The sequence below is a fragment of the Folsomia candida genome, unplaced genomic scaffold, assembly GCF_002217175.1.
Source record: "Folsomia candida strain VU population unplaced genomic scaffold, ASM221717v1 Fcan01_Sc075, whole genome shotgun sequence".
Lineage (NCBI taxonomy): Eukaryota > Metazoa > Arthropoda > Collembola > Entomobryomorpha > Isotomidae > Folsomia > Folsomia candida.
Window position 1 is genome coordinate 47,169 of NW_019091267.1, and position 16,696 is coordinate 63,864.

Below are 16,696 nucleotides of genomic sequence, written 5' to 3' on the forward strand. Positions count from 1 at the left end.
CACGGTGGTAACATTCTTCCAACCCAAGATCCCGAAAGAACGACACAATCGGCTCGGAACAATCCGTTCGGATTAATCATTGCTTTAGACGAGAATCAGTCGGCGAAAGGGAGTTTGTTTTACGATGATGGGGGAGATACGATTGGTAATTGGGACCTCTACTTATGAACCTATTTCAAGTCGCATTTTTTAATTATTTACTTACAATGCGATGGTGAGAAGTGTAACCCTCCGATTTGGCTGAAATTTTGAAATTATGTGGTCCAGGTCAATACAGCAAATGTTTCTTGAGGCAGTTTGTGCGATGGTCGGAATTTATCAAAATATTTGAGGTCAAAATTGAAAATTGACGATTTTTGCCTTTGAAGAGAATGGGGTTTTCTTCCTCCGCTTTGTAAAAATTGTCCATTTTTCAACTTTAACCTTAAATATTTTGACAAATACTGACCATCGCACAAATTTCCTCAACAAACGCAAGTTAGATTGACTCGGATCACGTTTCAAAATTTTAACCAAATCGAGGAGTTACATTTCACACCATAGCATTGTTAGTTGTTTGTAATATTGTTGATACATAGATTCGCATACTGTTGGAAATTACTACTTGGCCGAGTACGAGTTCTCCAACGGAACTTTGACAGCCACCGTTGCCCACAACGGTATTTTCAAAATTCATTCAATTAAAATGCCAAAATTTTCTTATTCATGGTAAATATGAGATATAAATTATGTTTAAAAAATAGGTTATACCGAAATGGGATCTAAAAGAATGGATACCATACGGCTCTTTGGACATGCTCCATTTAGGTTGATGTATGTAAATGGTAATCCTTGGTTTGATTACGCCGTAAACGGAGCCACTGGAGAAGTTACCGTGTTGCATTTGCAACTTCCAATGAACTTGGCTTTTACTGTTAGATGTGAACCCTAGAGAATAATTATTATATAATACTCTAAACTATACAACTCCAATGATTAAATGAGCATATTTACATAATTGAAGTGACATTGAAATTGTAAACCAAATAACAATCTTGATTATTTAAAAATAATTTGAGACTTGTAAGTATCATAAATTCTACATATTCATCACTTGATTCATATGAATATTGACCAAAATGTGGTAAACAGGGAGTAATAAAATATGAAATGGTCCAAATAGCTGAATAAGACCAAAAACTGATGACTTCGGCTTATATTTAATCATTTCGAAGTTGATAGTTACGAGATCTCGATTCATATCGGCTTGGCTTATCATTTACGTAAATAGCACACCATTAAACACTTGAAAAGAGCATCAAGATATGGAGTTCACCACGTGTGACTTGCTCCTATTTCTTGGGTTGGATTTGATTTAATTATCGCACAATAACACTGGGAGGTTATGTATCGTTCATCTACATACATTGCTCATTAACTGGAAAACTCGATTGAATCAATACTTGTATAAGAAATGTGTTTTCCCAATTCTGGAGAAAATCCCATTTTCACGGTGGCTTGCATATAGAAAATTTAGATATTTCGATAGTAGAATTTAAATCCTACATATACTCAATACAGCAATTTAAGCAGATCAACACCCTCGGTGTCAAATGTATGGCGGTTATGTCATATATTGACAGTGTCAATATATGACGTAACCGCCATGGTTACAATATTGATTCCGAGTTGATATGATTTTGGTTCCAGTGGTTATTCTGCCATGACCGGACGGAAAGATTTCATCACTCCTCGGAATCAACATTGTCACCAAGGCTGTTGCGTCATACATATATTGACACCGGCGGATACAATTTTATTTATAGTGTGCCTTAAAAATGTCGGCATCTCGAAATTCACTATCTCCCACCCATGTAAGCTCCACTTCGAAATATTGAAATACTATCGAATTGGACTGATTTTCCAATTTTTACCACCTTCCTGGTAGATTTGGTTTTCACCATAATTTTTGCAACACGGTTTTATCCCACGCCTCGATCTAATTAAGAATACACAACTTGCGCGTTTAATTAAGCCTGCCACGCTCCTCATCATGATAAGACAGGTATCGATAATCATCTATACTTTATAAAATCAATGCTTCCACAGGGTATATTTATCCTAAAGTTCTACCTTTCACACGTAACCCAAGACTTCGACAAAAATGTTCTCCGCTAAATTCCTTCCGATTCCTAAATTTCACTTGAAATTTTGCAAATTCTTAAACTGCATACCTTTCCGGTACAGCGAAAATCTAGGGCGATTAGTCCCCATAAAAAATGGGGATACCCTGTTCAAATTTAAGCTCCAGTGCGTCCTCTCCACCCTGTATTGTGGCGCGATGGGGGCCAACATTTTCCTTGGGGGGTTGAGCACGACAGAAAAATTGCAAGGTTCCATATTCCTCATGGCATATTTGATCGGCGCCGTGTCCCGGTGGAACTACGAGCTCAGTCCGGGACCAATCCAGGTGATCAACTCCTTCCTTCAGTATGAAGCTGGGCCGTTGAGAGGTTCGGAAAATAGAGCTTTTATAATTGGCTTATTTTTAATCCACCAGACTTTTAATTGAAATCGTATAACTTGAATTTCCAGTGCTTTAATTTAATTTAAAAACTGTAAAATTGAAATCTGTCAGACTTTTCTGAATCATACATTTTATTCAATTTCCAATTTTTATTCAATTTCGATTTGCCTTTAGAAATTTTAGAAAAACATAAAAAAGTAATTTCTGTGAATTTTTTATAAAAAAAATTACTCCTTGAGTATGAGGCTGGGACGTTGAGAGGTTCGGAAAATAGAGCTTTTATAATTTATTCGGCCTAATTAACGACACTAATTGATTAATTGCATCATAGCCTTTGCACATCATTAATGGTTACATAATATTGATATTCATTAAATCGTAAAAATAAATAAAATTAATCATTTGTCAGAACGTGGTTCAAAATATTTGGCGATATGTGCCAAAAAGGGAACGAGTTATTCAGTATTTTACCACTACATGTAGCAGCAAACAGAGCAATATAAAGTTGCGTATTGTTAAGATCAATTGACAATAACAATATTGATATTCGTCCTAATTATGTCGCCGAATTGACATGGCAAATGCCTACGAGAAGATTCGCAGATATTTCAGCAGTTAGGCTTTATTTTTCAACATATAGTTTTCTCAAAATTACATAACAAATAATAAATGTAGAAATAATGGGTTTTACAAAAAACGATTTCTCCAATATCGCTAAATTGTTGGTTTGGGATGATAATTGCGAAATTAGTTATAAAACTATTTATGTAGCAAAACTCGAGTGGAAAATTTTTCTGGGAAAGTTCCAGAAATTTTGGACAGGTTCACGTATCTAAGAAGCTAGGTTTAATTTCGCAAAAGGTATTTTGTTGGATCAGAAAAAAACATGAATGTAGAAATAAAACGTATTTTTCTTTAATATCGCAAAATTGTTTTTTCTTACACAAACCATACTTACAAATGCTTACAAAAACAATGCTTTTACGAAATAGATCTCCTCCACATTTCCGTGCAATCAGGAATCGTCAAAGTAATGAGGACCTTCATCTGGCTAATGGAGTTCTCAATTTGTGTCATCCCAATCCTACAACTCGTCCTGTTGATCTACGCCCCTTGCACGGCGCCCTTCATCCTCTCCATGATTCCGAACTGTGGGGAGCGAAGTAATCGCGGATTTCAGGTGGGAATCCACCTCTTCGAAAGCTGGATGGGATATCACACCATGTACTCGGGGGCGACCTGGTTGTGCTACGTTTTACTGGGGGGGATAACCGGATTTCTGGAATATCTCAAGATTTTGTAGACGTTAGTAACATGATTTGATTCATCCATACTGTGGTTTTAATGGGATCTCTGTCATTTTGTGTTCACATAACAGTTGTTGTGACACGTTGCGCCAGATGGATAATGGCATTAAATCACAATGAATCACAGAATAATTAAAAACAGCAGAATATGATAATCACACTAAATCACAGCTAATAATTATTACACAGAAGCACACAGTACTAATTAGCACACTAACAAGGGACACTCACGACCTGTCGTTCGAGTCCAGGATACCCACTATGTTTTTTAGTATCTACAGGACCTCAAAAACTACTAGGACCTCATACTAGTAAATTATGGACAAAAAAAGTAAAAATAAACAATTTCTAATTTTCGAAATGTTTTTTACGAACCCCCATTTCTAAAAAAAATTACGAAATTTTGCGAAAAGCTAAAAGCGATAATTGTGGAAAAATTTCATGGGTAAAGATAGCTGAACTCGTTGTCATGATTTTTGCCAAAAATTTTGAAAATCCGTCCAGGATTTCAAAAGTTATAGCGGTTTCAAAAATAAAAACATTCAAATTTGGCGAACTTGGCGCCACAGCAGGACGCCAAATATGAGTTTTACACAGAGATATGAATGAATCCTTCATTTGGGGTCCTGTCAGATTCATAAAAATATACTGGGTACCCTGTGCTCGGTCGTGAGTGTCCCTTGTAAGAACCCTACTCAATTCTTGGAATTGAGTAGGGAATTGAGTAGGCAGGCAGTGGTGGCCGAGTGGTCATCACACTGTGCTTCAAGCCGAATGGAGGTTCTGGGTTCAATTCCCAGTACTGGCAGAGAGTTTTTCCCTTGTGGTTTTCCTCTCTGACTTGTTGCACAGGTCTGTGCGGTGTCCATTGCACTACGGGCACCATAGTTAGTAACCTGTGACCATCTATTTCTCACTTATGTGAGGTTTGGTTCACTTGTAATTCAAATGTAATGGCTAAAATTGGGAATCAATAAAGACGACCTTTTTTTTTAAATTGCTTCACAGGAAAATTCAAGAAATGCAGAGTCACACCGATTTATCCGCCTGCTTCAGAATGTATCGGTGTCTTCAACTCTTCGAAAAGGGCTTCAACGCGTTTCTCATGCGTCGCGTTGTGCCCGCCTTGCTCCTCTGCAGTCCCGGAATACAGCTGATTGCGCAATACGTCTGCATAAATCACCATGGCGACGTGTCCAGGCCGGGCTTTGTGATATTCCCCCTGATGGGGCTGGACGCTATTTTAGCCAACACTTGGATCTACACGTTGCCATCCTGGGTTCACAGCACGTCGTCCAATGTGCGACAATCTTTGCTGAGAAAGGGTATGAAGCTACGTGGTGTACAAAAACGAAGTCCCATCAAGGCACAGGTCGCGTCCTTGTCCGTTCTCAAGGTCAAATTCGGGTCAAACTTTATCGATCGAGGAACCTCACTAAATATTCAGAACTTTTGTTTTAATCAAACCATGTCGCTGACTTTGATCAAGGCGAAGAAATCTGCGTTGTAGAATTAAATTGGGTATTGACGGTTTTTTCTCATCAGTAGTGATTTTTTAATTTTGTATTTTTTCTGACCTTTTTTTTGCTTATGTGCGGTTTTTTTTTAAATTTTTTTCCTGAGTTTGGCATTTTTGGAAAACATCTAATAAAATGATTTTATCCTATATTTGTATTTGTATATGTATCTAATGATTGCTTAATCCTAATAATTGCAGACTGCGTCACCAGTGAATCCTTATTTCCAGTTTTCTGAGTAGTGTTTCCTCGTCCTCGACATGTCTACGTCAATAAGGCTGCATTTGATAATTAGTCTACTGACAATGCAAGGTTGTTGGCCACTACGTTAAGGTTTCGATGATACCAGCTTTATGTGATTTGTTAGGAACCAAATTAAGCAGACACGAATTTTTTATAGTTTCTTAAATTCACGATTTTTACTGCTTGGCGGAATTTTCAAAATAATTTTCAGCCAGGATTTCGTAATTCGAGTTTTGTCGGCATGCATTTTCTGAAAATGAATTTTCATATTGTTAAGGAATTAAGTAATTCTAAGCTTGGTTGAAAGGAAAATGTTTGAAATTTCCCTCACGCGATCAAATGCGCGGATTAAGAAAAGCAAAACTACGGCTAATCGATTTATTCGGTGACGAAAAAGTGTCACTTGTCAGTTTTGGCATGTGACACGTCATTTTTAATTATTTTTCAATGAGGAATTCGAAAATTCATGTCATTTTGCGTTTGGACGTCACCTGTTACGATGACGTCGTCACAGTGACGAAAAGTGACGAAAAAGTGTCACGTGTCAGTTTTGGCATGTGACACATCATTTTTAACTATTTTTCAATGAGAAATTCGATAATTCGTGTCATTTTGCACTTAGACGTCACCTGTGACGATGACGTCGTCACAGTGACGAAAAGTGACGAAAAAGTGTCACGTGTCAGTTTTGGCATGTGACACGTCAGTTTTAACTATTTTTCAACGTCGAATTCAATGGTGACCTCCATTTTGACCTAAGAGGTCATGTAAAGGTCACATAAGGGTTATCAGCAGTTAAATTTGACACAAATAAGACACAAACTTCGAAAATACGTCAGAAGTGTCAATCTTAACAAATTTTCGTATAATTTGATATTCACTTTGACGTATGACGCACTCCTTTCACCCCTTGGTTACATGCGTTGTAACGGTTTATTAATTATGGTGGCACGAAATGTAGAATAAGTACAAAAATCAATAATTCTGTGCAGCGATTCGCCGGTGGTAAATTAATCAACAAGGAAACATGTCAAAAATTATATAAACTTGGGTTGAAAGGCAAGAGTTGAAAAAAAGAGTGATTGACTTTCACAAAAACCGAACAAACTATGATTCTAAAATCACTTGGCACTTTTTCAAGCAAGAAGGTATTCCTCATTCAAATGTCAACTCTTACATAAAACAGTACGAGGAATCCAATGAACTCAAATTCAAAGTCCCTACTGGTCGACCTGCAAAGCTAGCGACGACAAAAGTCAAAAATCGCATAAAAAAATCTTCAAAAATTATTCATCAACGACAACGGCTGGCGCGGAAAGGAAGGTCAACATTTCAAAAAGCTATCTAAGTAAAATCAAAGTCCATAAACTAGGGATTGTAGCCAGTGGAAAAAAACCAGCACCAAATTACAAACCAACACAAAATGAAATGATTCATATGTGATGCAAGAAATAATTGAAGAAAATTCGGGGAAAAGTGGTCATCATGGACGATGAGCCCTACGTCACAGCTGACCCTTCAAATCTTCCAGGAAGGCATTTTTTCCATAGCTCCAACCCCTGTGAAGTAAAATATGAAGACAAAGTCCAAAAGAAAGACCAATTCACAAAACAATGAAGAATTTGGCAACGCATGTCTAACATTGGTCATGTCTCCGATCTCGTTATTTTTGAGGGCACTATAAACCAGGGGTTTATCTTAAATCATGCATTAAATTGGGATTGGAATCTTTTTTTTACTAAAGATCATATAAAAATAAAGTTTTGTTTTGGCCTGACCTCGCAAAGTCCCATGACGCCAAAAAGGTCACTCAGTACCGACATCTGAAAAAAATTGAACTTGTGCCAAAAAATGGAAACCCACCAAATTTTCCTCAACTGCGACCAATTGAGAAATTCTGAGCGCTGAGTATGTCCAAATGTTCTAAGCTTTCAGAAACGCCAGACACCTTACGAAAATTTAAGAACAGATGGAAGAAAATCACCTTGAAAGTAGGTGCAGTCTATGGGCGGAATTTGACGCGAAATCGGAAGAAGAAACTGCAATCTGTAGCAGACAGCGGAATTGAATCATTAAAATTTGAACTGTATGGCAATCCAGACCCTTTGGTAGTAAACATATGCAACTTTTTGGAAATTGCATTAACTGTGTAAAAAGTTCTGAGCATTTTATTTCGTCAGTCCAACTCGTTAGTGGATCCTCTTTACTTTTTTACAGATCGACATTATAGATTTTGCCATGCAATTTTATATTAGGGAAATATGTGACCCCGTAATTTATTTTTGTATTAGTTAGTCAATCCTTGCACTTAATATATTGATACTGGTTACATGTGATACTAAATATCTATGTATTACAGAACTACCTTTAGCCTATCATGTTATCATGTATGTAGCCTATCAGGTTGGAGCAAAAATTTTATTTGAAAGGAGCATGATCTTCCTCGGTATAGCTTGTTTAATTCTAATAATTTTGCACCAAAATGTATAATTATTAAGAAATTTATTAATTAAAATAGATAAATGGCGACAATCCCCTAAGCCATGATTTTGGAGAGTTCAACGGAGTTCAGAACAGAGAACAGAGTTCAACATATTTTATTCCAAACGTGTAAACCAGTTTTAAATGTGATAAATATACTAAAACTACTAGTAATTCATGTAGACATTCATTCATTTAATGATTAACAGAGCTGGCCAAATTACTTGGAAGTCAAATTATAAATTACAAATTACAATTACAATCACAACATTGCTTCAATTACAATTACAAATTTCAATTACTCAGGAAAACTCAATTGCTAATTACAAATTACAATTACTTCTCTAAAAAAAATTCGCTTCAATTACAATTAAAAATTAAAAATTACGTAATTGAATTACATCATAAATTACAATTACATTTGAGATTTTTAAATAAAAATTCATCATTTAATAGTCAAATAATTTCAATACTTGGTTGCCTTTACCTCAAAGTTTCTACCTAGAAAAAATAATTTGCAAAGGCAAATTTTGGAAGTAAAAGCATTTGTCAGTATGCATATTGTTCAAAGTGAACGAGTATTGAAATTATTTGACTATTAAATGATGAATGTTAATTAAAAATAATCTCAATTATAATTAGTAATTTGTCGTATAATTCAATTGTGTAATTAGTAGCATTTACTTATTTTCATGAACAAGGCCCTTATGCATGAAAATACACACTAGTAATGCAGTCTGATGTAATATAAAAAAAATTGCGAATGCGAAAGAATGTTTATTTTAATCCAAAAAGTGAAAGGCAGTGAAATGTTCACGTATGAAATACGACAAATTTAACAAACCCGTAGAATTTTGATTTGTTCTACTCACGATAGGTGGTGATTTAGTAATTGTAATTGAAGAAGTAATTGAATTACAATTACACCATGCTGAACTGTGCAATTACAAATTATCAATTACATTTCTTGAATGAAGCAATTGAAATTACAAATTACAATTACTAATTTGTAATTTGTAATTGTAATTGTAATTGTCAATTACTAATTTGGCCAGGTCTGATGATTAATGAATAAATTTTTCATTCAATATTCAAAATTTGAACGAATATTGAATGAATATTTTATTCTGATTTTTGAATAAATGAATATTGAGTGAATATCTGTCAATTCGGGTGATGGAATAATGAATGAACATTTTTTTCATGAACATTTTTTCCCAATACATAGGGTTCATCTTAAGTTGAATTCATCTAACACTGTGCATTTTGAATAAAATGAACAATGAAGGAATGGTGAATAAGTAATGAATGTTTTTTACAAATATGAATGAGTGAATACGGAATGAATTTTTCTTTAATGCTTCGAATGAATGAACTTTGAATGAATAAATACTTTTTGAACATGTATCGATAAATATGGTACATGCCGCTAAAATTGTAAATTTAAATAATTCGGGCCGTGATCCTAGCGCACATTAGGACGGCGGCGGACGCCGCATCGGAGATTTCTGACGTGACGGGAACCGTGTTTCCGACCGGGATGGCGCCAGGGGTGATGGTCCATCGCAACGTGTACAGGGTTCCCGGTTGGACGGCCGAGTTGGGCACGACGGCGTCAATGATGGGGATCGTGTTGCCCATGAAGACCACGGTGACCTTGAGGTACAGCCCAGCCGAGGCGGCGGCAGGGATGACGTCTGCCTCAACGGAGTATTCGACACCTTGCCGCATTTCGGCCACGGCTCCTTCGCAGTCGCTAATTCGAACTTGGCTCACCTGCCCGGCCCCACCTGCACAATTCCAAAGACAAATTAATAACTACATTGTCCCCGAGATTTTACGTGTTTTAGTATTTTTAATCAGAACTGTAATTATATTAAATGATTCACGGCACATACGATACATTTAAAATACCATACAAATATTTTCACATAATACCAAAACATCACAAATATTTTGGTAATAGTCAGGGGCCATCCATATAATACGTTATCGAAAATTATCGATTTTAAGACCCACCCACTCAACCTAAACGTTAAGGGATAGGGAATATTAATATTGTAAAGATGGGAAGTCGTAAACCACCCATCCACTAAAATCATGCGTAATATAAGGTTCCCTTATTACCAAACTTGTAACATACATACCCTTATAATAAGGAATAGTAAAAAGGTGGCAATAAATGTCCATCATGACAGGGGTAATGAACAATTATTTCCAGTCCACAAAAACATACTTATTTACCCTGCGTGATACGAGAGCATGTTTTTCAAATCATCACAAACTTACCACATCCTTCGTGCGTCACGACGCCAGCCGACGCGGCAACAATGCAGAGTGCAAAAATGGCAAAACCCTTCATTTTGACTTTACTTTTAAAACTTGGAGGTTTATTAAGGTAACTCGTTTGTAGAAGACAGACTGAAGTTTGCTCGTATCCATCCCACTCTTTTATACTCCCTCACCTTCCATTGTTCTCCAATTCATGTGACGTTTAACCGTCCCGGATTACACTTTAATCCCCAATATCACAATTATTTTATAATCCGGAGTTGATTACAAACACAGCGTTTCAAGTAAATAATCCTGCAATTATGGCAATTTTATCCATATAATCCTACATTCCAACCGATATCCACATACATATTTAAATTCTGCGAAATCCTCCTCCATCTACATTTTACAACCCAGATATTTTAAAGGACCATCCTGCCCACAAACATTGCTGATTGCACCAATCAGAACAATATTTACTTTAAACATTTAATTCCAGTCATCTCGTAATCCTTACTTAGGTGCATAAGTAAGCAGACAGGTAATGCATTTGTTAATGAGAGGTTGCAACTTTGATCTCTTATTTTTATACGTGTGTATTTTTTTGATACAGATGTTTAACCTTTACCCAGGCAGGTGATTATTTACGTGCCCCTGGACTTTAATATACCATCGTAAATTTAATCCATCCAACAGTTCCAGTTTTACGACGCCAATGATTAATTTTATTCCAAGTAATTTTATTCGCTCATATGTAGGCCGAGATAATATTTACACGGTTTGGAGTTAGGCAATGCTACAACATTTGAATATGATTCATGACAACATTTATAGCACATAAAAAGATGAAAATAGGCGAAAATTAGTTTTAGCCTCAATGGTAAAAAAATTTGTGTAGTTGGATCCCTTGACCTTTGAAATGCTAATAACTGATGTCGCATATTCATTGTCATTACAAAAGTTTCAACTTATGTGCCCAAATTTATTGTACAGTACTTACAATGCGATGACGCCAGCGGTCTCGCTCCGATTTTGATGAAACACCGATAAGGATGTAGCCTTAGGTAAATAATTGAACAAATGTTTCGGGATTTTTCATAATGCTTAGTTTAAACAAAGTTATGATGCTATAAGTGGCCGAAAATTCGTATTTTTCTCCCTTAAAAACAACAAGATAAAAACTTCACGAGAAAAATGCGAATTTTCGGCAACTTATACCATCATAACTTTGTTTAAACTGAGCATTATGAAAAATCCCGAAACATGTGGTCAATTATTTATGTAAGGCTACGTAATTATCGTGGTTTCATCAAAATCGGAGCGAGACCGCTGGCGTCATCGCATTGTTAGCATAAAAAACGTCTAAACACTACATTAACCGGATTAAAGGTGTGATATCAAACCAATCTCGTCATTATCAACATTTCCAAGTTCCAATTTGTCAGATTTTTTTTGTAAATTATAAAAAGTGATATATTTTTCTGTCTAATTTATCTTGGTGACGACAACAACTGTATTTTTGACGATTTGAGTCAAATCATTTGACCCAATGAGAAAGCTAGTGACGGTTTTCATAATCATTAACCATATTTTTCTTTAGTTATTTGATCCATTGTTTGTGTGTGCTGAACATAATTAAGGAGGGATAAACGAAACAGTAGTGCGTCGGCACTAATAATTAGTATATCTTTATATGTAAATGAGAAATGCGTAATTTAAATATAAATGATTCATGAATTAAATACAACTAGATTTGGATAATAATTATACACTTTCATACAAGAGTGTTCATTTACATGTTGTTGGAAATACTGAATTATAGCATTCGCGAGCTAACGATATATATCGTCCCCATGTTGAGATAAAAAATCACACCTAATTTCCTACGAAAGGAAAAACAGTAATCAGTCCTCTCATAGTTTATTAATCCAGCAAACTAATTGGAATTCCCTAGGGTAGCTTATAATTCCATGAAGCAAATATAGGAAAATCCAATTTTACGGGCGACAAGACAACAGCTAATTTTGCAAAGTCTTTCCTACTCCTTATTCCTACATAACTACCGAACAACCTTAGCAGGTTTAAGAAATAGTGTTACGTTTCTAAGCCACCCGTAGATCGATGAAGAATTTTAGAAAATTTATTGCTCATCAATAGGACTAATTCTGATTTGACGGAAACACATTTTCCATTTTTTTTAATTGTTCAGAACGAAAAGAAATATTTGTGCTTCTAGTGTCCAGAAGAACTAACAAAGTGTGGTAATTCCAGATATCGCAACACATGTGAAATAATTGAATTCAGTTTAGTTTTATGTTTTAGTTTTATGTAATTAGTTTATGTATTTGCGTTTATCCATATTTATTATCATGTGGGGAAAAAGGAGTCACTGGATGTAATTAAATGTTTAGTGGTTTGTTAATATATTGTTTCTTATTGAAGCGTGCAACTCTTTGGGAACAATCTATTATCAAACGGTACATCATTTACGGCAAACAGTCTCCAAAGTTTAGATAGATTTACTTTCCTTTACATTTTAGGTATGCAAATTAAAATGGATAGCATTCTAAATTTAGTGATAATCCTATTATATTTTTTCGTAAAATGCGAATCCAGTAATAATTTTCTTCCCTTGTTTCGCATTCTCCTTGACAAAACGGAAACTTGTGACATTCAGGTATTTCATGATGGACAAAATGAAAACGTTGATTGGTTCGGTATTAGTATGCCGGTAAAGGTCGTTCAAATCCCGCAGGATACTGAGGAACCATTGCAAATAGACATATTCAAGGCAAGAGTACTGACATCTTGTAAACTCGTGGTGTTTCTTTCAAAGTTCGGAATAAGTGACTCAGTTATTGAAAAAGAGCTAAGTTTAGAAGAATGGATTCAGATTTCGAGTAATGGACATTTGTATTACGAAGAAAACACCCAGAGAGTTTCAGTTCAAAGTTCACATATGATAATTGCTTTCGCAATCACAGAGGGCAATAGAATCCGACTCGGCCAGATTTATTTCTGGGCGAGGCACTTTTTCAAAATTACCGTACTACTGGTTTCCCATAAAGATTCGTTTGAAATATGCGTTTGGTCCCCAAGGATATGGGAAAAACTAATGTCAAATTATTCCAGTCTTCAAGAAAACTTGATCTGTAGCGCTGAAAAACCTGGTACTATGAGAACTAGCGTATTTGCCGCAGTTAAAGAAATATCGATACCCATGCCATCCTGGTGCTATCTGGATATAATTCGAATGAGGGCAAACGATTTAAAAATTGATGGTAGCAGTGAAAACGAAAGAATGTTGTTAAAGTCTCATGCAGACAAGATTCTCCACTTCATATTCTTAGCCGCAAACGAGACATTAGGTTTAATCAGTGGGTGTTCGACGTTAGTCCCAATAGTGGTCGTCAAGTCAACTCCGAGAGCCCTCACTTATGAAATTACGTTCGTAATCACGGAAAATGTTGGGTATCAACATTTGACCTGTTATCGACAAGAATATCTAACTTTTAAGCTTTACGTTGCCCCATTTAAACCATTGCTGTGGATGACATTGGCCATCTCAATAGGCTTAATTACTGCGATTACCACCGGCTATACGTATTGGAAACATTTATCATTCGCGCCTTGGCTTTTTCTCCTTGCCACAATGTTTGAGGAGGACGTAAAGGTACCTAGAAAATCAAGAGGAAGCTGGTTTATTCGTTTAATCCTAGGGTCGTGGTGCTTTGTGTCTGTAGTTCTTACAAATTGCTATACAGGAGTTATGATATCAGAACTTAACGCACCTCTGAAAGCCGTACGACCAACACAGTTTAGGCATCTTTTGTGCAGCAGAATGAGTGTGGCAGATATATCTAAATTCCTCCAAAGCTTTAAACAAAACCGAATAAAATATCACAATTACGACCTAGGAAAAGGGTCAGTCGCAGGATTTTCATAGCACGGTTATGACCGGACAACATTTTATTTCGTAAAGTTACAAGATTTAGATTGGAGCTACGCTCATGGCGGGATTACATTACCAGTTCTTGAACTTTATAACCCATTCGCGTCAAATGAGTGCTTCAAGCTGATTTCGTTACCAAGGGGTTATGTCTCAGAGTATGCAAACCATCCCGAATTTTTGGGGTACTTGATGACCGTAAGTACAAGACTGATTGTTACCTGGCAGTTAAATATTGTCAGTGAAAAGATGCTAGAACTATTTAGTTTGTTTGACCCAAGGTATGTCCATTATCCACTCAGTTTTCAATATTCCAACCCAAACCAAACATTAATCGAGTTGAGAAATAGCATAGAAAGTGAGTTGGTTGAATGCGGTAAGTCGGTATTCATTTCAAAATCGGATGAGATTGAGGCAGAAATTAAATTTCTGGAGAGACATTATCCTACAAGAAAGTTTTACGTTAAAAGAGTTTTACGTTACGAATTAAGTAAAGGATGATTGCTTTTTTGTTTTTTCATAAATTTCACCACCAGGGGTCGGAAAACCCCAAGTTTTCATCCGTTTTTTTGGGGTTTTATTGAGTTGATGGGTTTTAAGTAGGGCATGTAATCTCGATATATCGATATTACAATACCAAAATTGAAATCTTATGTCATCAATTCTTGTCAATCCTATCAATCTTATCAATTTATGAATTTATTTAATTAATATAGCACTCTTGAATTCAAACTTTGGGGTGTAACCAAAAATCAATTTTGGGAACTTTGGTGGTGTAACTAAATCAAAATTTCATAATAATAATACCGAACTTTGACTTGGCCATGGTTGCACCTAATAAAATTTTGATTTGGGTACACCCCAGAAACTTCCTAAATTGATTTTCCAATTGGTCACACCCCCAAAGTTCGAATTATTGGCATTCTCGAAAGCCAGGCATTAATAAAATAAATTCAAACTGCAATATTCTATATTCGGTATTGAAATACCGAAACCGTTATTGAGATTGCATGCCCAAGTTTTAAGCAACGAAAAAATTTCACAACTATTGCAAATCCATTCATAATCATACATATTTGACATCTCCGTCCAGGTTAGAAATTATTTAGGTTCAAAAATAAATTGCGTGCATCAACTGAAACTTGTGGCACCGAAGGATGCCAATTTTTTAGATTTTCAAAAAACCCAATTATCAGTAAACAAACTTATTGAAGTAACTTCATCTAACATGTGATAGACGTACTTAACTTTTAGAATATGCTTTAACATAAAATATCTTTGAAACCCAAATTAAACCCATTAAAAACCGAAAAATTCCATTGAACGTAGTAAAACCCAGGGGGCGTTATTCATTCGGTAGGCATTAAAATTCATAAAAACCCAATTACAACCTGGGGCGGAATATCCTGTCCACCATACGCCGCTCTAATATTGTGAAATTTCTTGAATTCCTGTTTCTCTTTAATGAAGTTCATATTTGTCGTACCGTATGTCAGAGGACTTTGCAGTAGCGTAGTTACAGGGAAACATTAGGTTTAGTTTCAAGAAATTTCAAAATTAGTTCAACTTGTAATGCAAAATGTCATTCCATCAGAATAGTCCTTGTGTCCTGCTTACCTTGCTTGTTGCAATTTCCACCATCACACACGCGCTTACTGATACTGCTGTCACGCAACCACGAAATTCGAAAGGAATTTCGCCCATCATAAGTATCGAATACTTCACCCTTTTCGAAAAGTGTACAACCATGATTTTCACTCCAGAAAATATTGATTGGTCAGCTCACAACAAACCTATCGTCGCACCTGTAATGATTCTTAATTACCAAGACGAAAGCCCTCCTAAGATCGATATGGGTGTAACCATTTTTGACAAATTTTCCCTAATAAAACTACGAAATTATGCCACTCACTGTTGGGCAACATTTGCAGTGTCTCCAGAGAAAAGCAACTACTTCCGTAAGTACTTTAGTTTCATGAAATTAGGTTGCTTTATTGATGGCAGTTATCCATACAAGTTCTTCATTTGGATGACAGCCGCTACTCAAGAAATTCAAAAATACATAATGGGATTATTACCTTGGCATGGTCTCGGTTCGCGAGAAGTTATAGTAGTGGATATAACAAAATTAACCGATGATATGACACACCTTCGATTGAGTTATTATAATAGGTACCACATTCAAAAACCACCGATCGGAATTGAAAGCTCTGAACGGTGGTACACAATAGACTGCATGCCACCCAATTGTTTACATAGGGTATCCCAACTAAGTAGGGAAGTATTCAAACGAAACAAGTATTTCTGGTCTTCGCTAGTGAGATTTACCCAAACTGTAGAAGACATTCGTGACTTTTCGGGCTTCATTAATCAATCCTGTGATGTCTATCGTGCCATAGCGGGTTTAACCAATTTCAAC

General features: G+C 35.9%; 1 protein-coding gene across 1 annotated transcript; it reads right to left on the minus strand.

Annotated features, from left to right (window-relative positions):
• Nucleotides 1–9,382: 9,382 nt before the first annotated feature.
• LOC110862886 lies at nucleotides 9,383–10,495 on the minus strand. Its single transcript, XM_022112095.2, has 2 exons — nucleotides 10,344–10,495; nucleotides 9,383–9,844 (listed from the first exon to the last, which is right to left on the minus strand). The coding sequence occupies exons 1-2, from the start codon at nucleotides 10,414–10,416 to the stop codon at nucleotides 9,498–9,500; spliced, it is 420 nt and encodes a 139-aa protein (XP_021967787.1). The 5' UTR covers nucleotides 10,417–10,495; the 3' UTR covers nucleotides 9,383–9,497.
• Nucleotides 10,496–16,696: the final 6,201 nt, after the last annotated feature.

Bases quoted from the DNA above. Each gene is read 5' to 3' on its own strand.
- LOC110862886 (XM_022112095.2), bottom strand. From the start codon at position 10,416: ATGAAGGGTTTTGCCATTTTTGCACTCTGCATTGTTGCCGCGTCGGCT. The intron at 9,845-10,343 runs GTAAGTTTGTGA...GGAATTGTGCAG, and splicing joins CGTGACGCACGAAGGATGTG to GTGGGGCCGGGCAGGTGAGC.